At 40.5% G+C, this 11,098-nt stretch overlaps 1 protein-coding gene across 3 annotated transcripts in view; it reads right to left on the bottom strand.

The window, feature by feature from the left end:
* The window catches only part of LOC120076319 (DNA-directed RNA polymerase I subunit 2), a 44,447-nt gene that overhangs the window by 3,986 nt on the left and 29,363 nt on the right, over nucleotides 1-11,098 (bottom strand). For all 3 annotated transcript variants that reach the window (XM_039030093.1, XM_039030094.1, XM_039030095.1), the window contains 2 exons: nucleotides 5,246-5,374; nucleotides 5,017-5,157 (listed from right to left, as the gene is read on the bottom strand). In XM_039030093.1, coding sequence (XP_038886021.1) covers nucleotides 5,017-5,157; nucleotides 5,246-5,374 — 270 coding nt within the window. The remainder of the gene's footprint in view (nucleotides 1-5,016; nucleotides 5,158-5,245; nucleotides 5,375-11,098) is intronic.

Genomic DNA, 11,098 nt, shown 5'->3' with positions numbered 1-11,098 from the left:
TTTATTGACCAAAACTCTATTATCCAAATCACTAATTTAGCATTTAATTCCACAGGAGTATCAACATGCTTACATCTAGTCATACCCGTCTCTTTAAGTAAGTCAAGCATGTATTTCCATTGAGAAACTGAAATCCCTTCTTTTGACCAAGCTACTTTTATTCTGAGAAAATACCTCAATTTCCCAAAGTCTTTAATTTCGGACTCCTCAGCCATTTTCTCTTTAAGCCTGATAATTTATGTGGCATCATCACCAGACAGGACAATGTCATCCACATAAACAATGAGAACCACAATCTTTCCCGATACTGACCTTTTTGTGAACAGAGTGTGATCTGAGTGCCCATGATTGTACCCTTAAAGACTTCACGAAGGTAGTGAATCTGTCGAACCAAGCTCTCGAAGATTGTTTCAATCCATACAGGGACTTTTCTAGTCTACAGATTCGATGATTAAACTGACTCTCAAAACCCAGGGGATGACTGATGTAAACTTCTTCTAACTCACCAATAAGAAAAACATTTTTCACATCAAGTTGATAGAAAGGTCAGTCTTGGTTCACAGCCACTAAAAAAAGGACCCGAACGGTTTTTAGCTTTGCAACTAGAGAGTTTCTGACTAGTCTATTCCGAAGGTCTGAGCAAAGCCTTTGGCAACCAAACTAGCCTTGTACCTATCAATCGTTCCATCAGACTTGTACTTTATGGTGAACACCCACTTGCATTCAACTGTCTTGTGTCCTTTAGGAAGCGCGATCCCAAGTGTTGTTTTTCTCAAGGGCTCCCATTTTCTCCATAACCGTAGCTTGCCATCAGAATTCCATTGTCATATGTATACTGCTTGGTATCGTTATTGTATCCAGGCTCATAGTAAAAGCCTTGAACTCGAGGGACAAATTACTGTAAGACAAATAACTGTGCATAGGGTACTTCGTGCAAGATCTAGTACCTATTCTCAAGGCAATAACACGATCGAGGAAGGCATCATGACTTTTTATCTCATCTGACCCTTCACCACATTCAATATTCTGCTTAAGAGTTTCCTTTTCTGAGGAATCTTTCACACATTCATCCTTCCTTGTAAAGTTGTAATATTATCACTTTCTCGAGTTGTTTCCTTAAAATTGTTATTTCTAACCACATCTCCATCGCACAATGTGTCCTTGGTACAATTGTCGGTATTGTCAAATATTTCTTCATTCTCACCCATATTACACATATCATTCTCAAAACAAACATCAATATCATTAGAGGTAGGGATATAAGTACCTAGAGCTAATGTTGGTCTGACTTATGGAACGGAGTCGGAGAAGCAACAGGTGGCACTTTTTCCTTCCTGATATTCGTCCTATAATATGTTATCCACGGGACTTATTTGGTAGGGAGGACAGTCTCAGGTTCAGGTAGTAAATCTAATGAAATTGGTGATGTGGACCAATTATCTCTTCACTAGAACTCTCCCCTTGAGGATGACTAATGGGAAAGAAGGGTTGATCCTCGAGAAAAATAACATCCATCAAAACGAAATACTTTCATGAAGATGGGCAGTAACATTTATACCCATGTTGATGGAGGGGATGCCCAATATAAATACATTTCTGAGCACGGGGAGTAAATTTGGTGTGATTAGGACCATGGGCATAGACAAAGGCAACAACCCAAACACCCAAAGAGGGACATTAGGAATAAGGCGGGTGGTTTGGTACGACTCTTTGAACATTCAAGCGGGGTGCGAAATTTTAGGACACGGAAAGGCATGCGATTAATCAAATGGGCTGCAGTAAGGACAACATCCCCCCATAAGTAGGATGGAAGGGAGGTAAACAACATGAGGGAACGAGCAACTTCAACCAGGTAGCAATTTTTTCGTTCAGCCACCCCATTTTGTTGAGGAGTGTATGCACAGGAACTTTGATAAACAATTCCCTTAGATGCGAAAAATTCCCGAAAAGGATTGTTGAAGAACTCACACCTGTTATCACTCCGAAGGATGGCAATTTTCGTGTTGAATTAGGTTTTCCCAGTGGTATAAAACTATTGGAACACCGATGATACCTCTGACTTATCAATAAGGAGGAAGACCCAGGTAAGTCGAGTGTGATCATCAATAAAGGTCAAGAACCAGCGTTTTCCAGTAGAGGTGGTGATGGGTGAAGGACCTCAAACATCACTATGGATAAGAGTGAAAGGTTTAGACGGCTTTTAAGGATGAGAGTAAAACGAGACACGATGTTGTTCAACCCGAACACATACATCACAAGTCAAAGAAGGGACATCAACATTATGAAACAAATGAGGAAATAAATATTTCATATATTGAAAACTGGGATGCCCAAAGCGAAAATGCCATATCATGTAGTCTTTTTCAAAAGTAGAATAACAAGAGGAAATCAAACTAGTCCTATCACAATTCCTAGACGAAGCATCTGCATTAAGGAAATAGAGCCCCCTATCATGCCAGGCAGCGTCAATCGTCGTCCCCAAGCTCAGGTCTTGAAATAACACAACATTAGGTGAAAAAACGACTTGACAACCCAAATCTCTGGTAATCTTACTAATAGACAATAAGTTATAAGAAATTTTTGGAACATGTAACACGTCTTGTAAAGTTAAGCCCTCAAACGAGGAGAGATGTCCCTTCCCTACAATAGGAGCAAATGACCCATCTGCAATCCTGATTCTTTCATTACCAGCACTTGGACAATACGAAATAAATTGATCAGATGAATCGATTAAGTGAAGTGATCCGTAGATCCCGAATCTAAAAATCATGACTTATTACCATTTACACTAATAAGACCAAAAGATTGAATCGTACCCGACTGGGCAATGGCACTTACACCAATAGCACCAAAATCATTTTGATTATTCACCTAAGCTTGGAGCTGAGAACCACCATTTGTTGACTCACTTATAAGAGCTCGTCCAAAACTTGACTTATCATGTGACTGACATCGTCTACCATTTGGTGGTCTACCATGCAACTTCCAACACTAAACTTTAGTATGCCAAGGCTTCTTGCAATGTTCATACACTGGAGGAGACTTTATTGTTCTGTTTGTCACTATCTAGTCCGGATGACTTAACGTTAAACACAGTAGAATCTGTTGGAGAGATCAAAAGATTATTCATGGCACTGGATTTGTCTTCCTCAAGACGAACCTCAAAACGGACTTCCATGAAAGAGGGTATTGGTCGCTGTTCTAATATCTGACTACGTATCACATCGAATTTAGAATTCAAGCCTGCAAGAAAATCATAAACCTGATCTGTTTCCTCAATTTTTTAGTACTATACCCCACCACAAGCCAGACAATCTCACAACACAGGTCCATCTCCTGCCAAAGTAGAGACAGCTTGTTGAAATATGATGTCACATCCATCGTTCCCTGTTTACATTCATGGACTTGTTTACATAAAGTATAAAGTAGAAAAGCATTTTGTATCTTGGAATATAACTTCTGAACTGCATCCCAGATATCCTGAGCAGTCGCAGCATACAGCAGGGGTTTGCCTATTTGGGGTTCCATGCTATTCACCAACACAGATCGAAGTAACGACTCCACTTTCTTCCAGATATGTTCTTGAGGATCACTAGGCCTAGGTTTCGGTATCTCACCCGTTAAATACCCAAATTTATGGCGTCCTTCCAGGCCATCTTTGATAGATTGATTGAGACCACGAGAAATAGTTCTGACCATTCAATTTCTCTCCAATAATAAAACCTACAAAATTTCTCATTGATCCAGACAATAAATTTGCTGTGGGTAAAGCAGGGAAAGAAGTTACCGGATTTTCTGAATACATTGGTAAGTAGGAAGAGAGATTTGAGTGGACTGAAATTGACTAGATATTCATGGTTGTCCCAAGGGCTGCCCCGAGTGCTACTATATGTTGTTGAAGTTGGGTGAATTGTTGTTGGACCTCTGTTGGGGATAGATTTGTGTGGTCCGTTGTGCCCTGAGCCCCTGAAACAGAGTGCATATGGTTGGTGGTGGTAGGCTAGACAGGTTGCTGTCCGAGATAGTGCAACGACAACTCCCCAACTTCAAACCCACTCACCATCAGGACAAATTGCTGGCTGAAGCTACTGGGAACCGAACTCGGCTGGAACCGAAGGCTGAAGAGGAATCAGCATGTCACGGATGCGACGGTTGGGTTGCAATTGCGGTTGGGCTTGGTCGAGAGCTCAAATCGGATGGGTTGCGCTGATGGGGTTCGACTGGGTCGTGGCGCGAAACCCAGTCGCGTCAATCTGCTGGGTCGCGGCGCGGTCAACTGGCTGCTGGTCGGCCCGATCGAACGTCCGGCTAGCTGGGCTTCACTTGATTGGTGGGCTTCAGTAGGGTCGACTGACTTGAGGAGTTGAGGGAAAATCGTTTGAAAATACCGTTCCACGGCAATCTACACAACAACAACTATATCGATGGTTGTGGAGCCATTGTTGTCGGCTGATGGCGATTGTGACTATCATTGGTTTTCTTCAATAGTGGCTAGGGTTTCATCTTCACACTCTGATACCATGATGAAAGTAAAAGAAGGAAGTAGCACACACTTGTTTACGTGGAAAACACTAGAATAGGGAGAAAAAACCACGATACGGAATACTTTTATTAATTCAATAAGGAGAGGTTGCTCATATAAATAGACTAGTAGGAAACTCTAGGGCAAGGATAAATTACTAAAATGCCCTTAGTGCTAAACCCTCCTATTTTCAGCAATAATAATACTCACATGGGGAAAATTGTTAAATTTATATATTATTGAATAAATCAGGATAATTCAGAGTAATTCATGATGCATAATGACCTTTTATATAGGAAAATAAATAGACAGTAAAGAAACCACTAAAGGAAAAATACATAAATAAAAACATCAAAAAGGAAAACAATAATTAACCATAAACCCTAATTTTCCTTTAACACAAATGAGGCTCCCAAGTTGAGTTAACCATAATCCACAATAACAATTTATGTGCTGTTACAATTCAGATAATAACGCAAGAGATCCCTATTTACCTTTTGAGGGTGCTTCTTATTCTTCACATCAACAGACACATAATCAACAATAACAGCTTCTGAACCTTTAAGTTTCATGGTTCTGGTTGTGCCTGCAACCTCATCATAAATGCTACAATAGGGCTCATCTGGGTGTATCATCTGAATCTCATCAAATTTAGTTAGCTTTTTAACACATGCAAACAAAAAAAAAAAAAAAAAGACAGCAACACAGAAAATAAGGCTTAACCTGACCAACATAAGGGAGCCCATCTGAATCTATGATAGATCGCACAGATGTATCAATATTACTCCTCCTAAAGATCTTCTGACTTCGACTTGATCTATTGCCCTGATCAGACAAGTCAATAGTTTCTGTCTGCCAAATTATCAGAGTGCATGAACAAAGGATTTAGTTTCAGCAAGAATGTGTTGTAACAATTTGATAAATATCAGTCAAAGGGGAAAAAACATGGAATGTGCACCTCGTATTTGTCAATCAACTCCATCATTAAACGGAAAGAATCCATAACCATTTGTTAGCGTTGGAAATTTTATCATGTGTTTGTACATATTAGTCATCAATATTTGGTATGCATAGTTATTATTCTTTCCAGATATGTAAAAATGTCACTCCTCTGTAAAAGACAACCTAAGTTACACAGTTTGATATATCAAAATATTCTTTATCATCTCAAATTTGAGATGGTATCCAGAGAAAAGGTACTAAACCCTGGAAACCTTTTAAGCATTGTTTTATCAAAGGAGTTGAGAAGTAGGACTAGGAGTTAGGAAGTATGAGTTGTGAACTTCACTTCTTGTTTGTCCCAAGGAGTTTGTGGGTCTCTAACTACTAAAAATCATCAATTTTATACCTTATCAACTCCTTGTTATGCAAGAAGAATAGGGGTTAATTGGATATGATGAAAAAGGTGGAAGAAAAGAACACAATGTTTTACATGGAAAACCCTAGAACAGGGAGAAAAAACCACAATACTAGACTACTTTTTATTATTTTCTGATGATCTGAATACAAGAACAACTGCTCAAATAAATAGACAAGTAGAAAATCCTAGGGCAAGGCTAAATTACAAAACTGCCCCTAGGGTTAAACACTTATTTTCAACACTCCCCCCCTCAAGTTGGAGCGTAGATATCAATAAGATCCAACTTGCTAATACAATAATCAAAGTCGGGTCTAAGCAACCCTTTTGTGAGAACATCCGCGACTTACTGATTTGAAGGAATGTAAGGGATGCATATGCCGCCACTGTCCAATCTTTCCTTGATGAAGTGTCTATCAATCTCCACATGTTTTTTCCTGTCATGCTGAACAGGATTATTTGCGACGCTTATTGTTGCTTTATTGTCATAGAAAAGTTTCATCGAGAGATCACTATCTTGATGGAGATCTGACAAGACTTTCTTCAACCCGGTCTCTTCACATATCCCTAGACTCATTGCCCTGTACTTAGCTTCAACGCTGCTTCTGGCTACCACTCCTTGTCTCTTGCTCCTCCAAGTAACCAGATTACCCTAGACAAAAGTGCAGTACCCAGACATCGATTTTCTGTCAACAACAAAACCTGTCCAGTCAGAATCGGTGTAAGGTTCAATGTACCGTTTATCAAACTTTCTAAACATCAAGCCCTTACCATGATCTTCAAATATCTCAAGATGCGTTCAACGGCCGTCATATGTTCCTTATAAGGAGCTTGCATGAATTGACTAATAACACTAACTGCATAGGATATATCAGGTCTAGTATGGGATAAGTAAATCAATTTCCTAACGAGACGCTAATATCTCTCTTTATTGACTGGAATTCTGTTATCCACATTACTAAGCTTCGCATTGAATTCCACAAGAGTGTCAACGAGCTTACACCCAGTCATACCTATCTATTTAAGTAAGTCAAGTGTGTATTTCCTTTGAGAAACTGAAATACCCACTTTTGACTGAGCAATTTCCATTCCAAGGAAATACCTAAATTTTCCAAGTTCTTTAATCTCAAACTCCTTGGACATTTTCTCTTTAAGTCTTATAATCTTTGTGGCATCATCACCGGATAGAACAATGTCATCAACATAAATAATGAGGACCGCAATTTTCCCTGATACAGACTTCTTTGTGAACAAAGTGTGGTCTGAGTGTCTTTGATTATACCCTTGAGATTTCACAAAGGTAGTGAATCTGTTAAATCAAGTCCTCGGAGAATGTTTCAACCCATACAGGACTTCCTTAGTCTACAGTCTTGGTTCTTAAACTGACTTTCAAAACCAGGAGAGGACTCATGTAGACTTCCTCTTCTAACTCACCGTTAAGAAATGCATTTTTTACATCAAGTTGATGAAGAGGCCAATCTTTGTTCACAACCATAAACAAAAGAACCCGGACGGTATTAAGCTTGGCCACCGGAGAGAAAGTTCCTGAGTAGTCCTATTCCAAAGGTCTGGATAAAGCTTTTGGCAACCAGTCTAGCCTTGTATCTATCAATCGTTCCATCAGACTAGTATTTTATGATGAACACTCATTTGCATCCAACTGTCTTGTGTCCTTTAAGGAGTGAGACTTGATCCCAAGTGTTGTTCTTCTCAAGAGCCCTCATTTCCTCTATAACTGCAGCTTTCCACTCAGGAATCTCCATTGCCACATGTATACTACTTGGCATCATTACTGTATCCAGACTTGTGGTAAGAGCCTTGAATTCGAGTGACAAGTTACTATAAGACATGTAAGTATGCATAGGATACTTCGTATAGGATCTAATACCTTTCCTCAGGGCAATAGGAAGATCAAGAGAGGCATCATGACATTTTATCTCGTCTGACCCTTCACCACATTCAATATTCTGCTCCAGAGCTTTATCTTCCAAGGGATCTCTCACACATTCATCCTCCCTTGTAACACTCTCACTCTCTTGGAGTCGTTTCCTCAACACTGTTATTTTCAATTGCATATGCATTGCACATGGCGTCCTTGGCACAACTGTCGACAATTTCTTCCTTTTTACCCACACTACACGTATCATTCTCAGAACAAGCACCAATATCATTAGAGACAGAAATAAAAGTACCTGGAGCTGACGTTGGGTCAAACTTATGGACCGGAGTCGGAGAAGCAACAGGTGACACTATTTCCTTCCTGAGATTCTTCCTATAGTATGTTATCCACGAGACTTGATTGGTGGGGAGAACCGTGTCATTACTACTTAAGGTAAGGTCAAGTTCAGGCGACAACTCTAATGGAATTAGAGATGTGGACCAATTAGTCTCTTCACTAGAACTCTCCCCCTGAAGATGACTAATAGGAAAAAAAGGTTGATCCTCGAGAAAGGTAACATCCATGGAAACGAAATACTTTCAAGAAGGTGGGTTGTAACATTTATACGCACGTTGATGGAGAGAATACCGAACAAACACACATTTCTGAGCACGAGGGGTAAACTTTGTGCAATTAGGACTGTGGGCATGAACAAAGACAACACACCCAAACATCCGGAGAGGCACATCAGGGATAAGACGGGTGGTTTGATACGACTCATTGAAACAATCAAGAGGGATGTGAAATTTTAGGACACGAGAAGGCATGCGATTAATCAGATGGGCTGCAGTAAGGATAGCATCCCCCATAAATAGGACGGAAGGGAAGTGGACAACATGAGGGAACGAGCAACTTCAACCTAATGGTGATTCTTTCCTTCAATCACTCCATTTTGCTGAGGAGTGTAGGCACAGGAACTTTGGTGGACAACTCCTTTAGATGCTAGAAAATCCTGAAAAGAATTGTTGAAGAACTCACGCCCGTTATCACTCTGTAAAATGGCAATTTTCGTGTTGAACTGGATCTCCACAGTGGTATAAAACTATTGGAACACAAACGATACCTCGGACTTATCTGTAAGAAGGAAGACCCAAGTAAGCCGAGTGTGATCATCAATAAAGGTCACGAACCAACGTTTGCCAGTAGAGGTGGTGATGGGTGAAGTACCCCAAACATCACTATGGATAAGGGTGAAAGGTCTGGATGGCTTGTAAAGTTGAGAGTAAACAAGACACGATGTTATTTGGCCCAAATACACATATCACAAGTCAAAGAAGAAATATCAACATTACAAAATAGATGAGGGAATAAATATTTCATGTATTGAAAACTAGGATGCCCAAGACGAAAATGCCATAACGTAAAGTCTTTTTCAAAAGTAGAATAACAAGAAGAAACGAAACTAGCCCTATAACAATCCCTAGAGGAAGCATCGGCAGTCAGGAAATAGAGCCCCCTATTGTGCCGGGCAGTGCCAATCGACATCCCCAAGTTCAGATCCTGCAATAAAACAGAATCAGGTGAGAAAACAGCTTGACAACCCAGATCTCTTATAATCTTACTGATAGACAATAAGTTATAAGAAATTATTGGAACATGTAGCACATCCCGTAACATTAAACCCTCGAACGGTGAAAGATAGCCCTTTCCTGCAATCGGAGCAAACGACCCATCTGCAATTCTGGCCATTTAGCTTTTCTCCAATAATAAACCATGCAGAATTTCCCATTGAACCAGACAAGAAAATTGTTATGGGTAAAGCAGGGAAAGAATTTACTGGATTCTCAAATACATCGGTATATTGGCAGAAAGATCTGGGTGAACTGGTTGCGGGTTTGCACCAAAAACTGCCCCGAAAGCTACAATCTGCTGTTGAAGATGAACAAACTGTCGTTTGACCTCATTTGGGGAAAAACTTACAGGACCTATATTGCCCTGATTCCCTGAAGCGGGTTACTATCCAAGAAACAGAGAAGAAGACTCCAAGCTCGAAGACCATTAGCTGATTGGTGCTGGCGCCACCGATTGAACCCACCGCGATCGCTGCTACTTGGCGTGGCTGGGAGGCTGTTCACCCAGGCGTTGCACGATCGATCAGATCCATGTTGGTCAAATGGAGGAATAGTAGCTGGGTTTATTTGGGAACCGACTCTGATGTGGGAATCCAGCTGCGTTGGTCGAAGGAAGTCAACGGCATGGTGGTCGGCTTGATCGGCTTCGACTGCGGTTGCACCTAATGAAAAGGATAGCGGCTAGTGCGAGCGCAGATGGACAGTGGTTGGATTGAAGCCAACGACAGTGGGGATGTTCGGCTACGACTGGATCGAGTGTGTTTGGTGGGTCTCGGTTGGGCGGCTCCGTCTGGGCTAGTTCCTGTTCCAGTCGTGAATGACACCGACTGGAGAAGGTGTGGTAATGCGATCTGGAAATACCGTCCAACTGCCTGTATCGCGACGGCAACAGCAACGTTGGTGGCGCCACTGATTCCTGTGGAGGTTGTCGATGGAGACTGTGGTTGATTCTCATCAATGACGATTAGGGTTTAGTCGTCATGCTCTGATACCATGATGAAAAAGGTGGAAGAAAAGAACACAAGTTTTACATGGAAAACCCTAAAACAAGGAGAAAAAACCACGATACTAGACTACTTTTTATTATTTTCTGATGATCCGAATACAAGAACGACTGCTCAAATAAATAGACAAGTAGGAAACCCTAGGGCAAGGCTAAATTACAAAACTACCCCTAGGGCTAAAACACTTATTTTCAATAGGATAATTAAGTAATATTCTAGGTTAATCCCTTTTTACCCCCATTTGTAGTAAAACTCTATAAATAGGAACTTTCCCCTCTTGTATGACATACGTTATTCATTCTAATAAAAGATCAACAATCTTGATTCTTGGAGAGAATTCTCTTTTTATTTCCTTTAGGCTACATCAATTGGCATCAGAGCGACCGCCTGGGCCAAGATTGACTCCGCCAGTGGAAGACTGAAAAACTCTTGGCGACGTTGATCACAAGAGAGAGCTTCGTAAGTTGTGCTCATTGCCAAACAACACACATTTAATTAGGGGGAACCCTTGAAATTCCAAGAAAGAAAGAAGAAACCAAACATTTTTCAAAATTTTGCAAGAATGGACCATTAACGACCAAAGGTGTCCAAGAAAAAATACAACAATTGGTATGGGCAAGAAAATCAAATTTACTTCAAAAAAGAATGCTGGAATTCTGACTAAGTGATTCCGAAGAAAAATTTCAACATACTAATTTTGCCCAT

This window comes from Benincasa hispida, chromosome 4 (genome assembly GCF_009727055.1).
Source record: "Benincasa hispida cultivar B227 chromosome 4, ASM972705v1, whole genome shotgun sequence".
In the NCBI taxonomy this organism is placed as follows: domain Eukaryota; kingdom Viridiplantae; phylum Streptophyta; class Magnoliopsida; order Cucurbitales; family Cucurbitaceae; genus Benincasa; species Benincasa hispida.
Note: the sequence above shows the minus strand (reverse complement) of the source record. Positions and strands in the feature narration are given on the sequence as shown.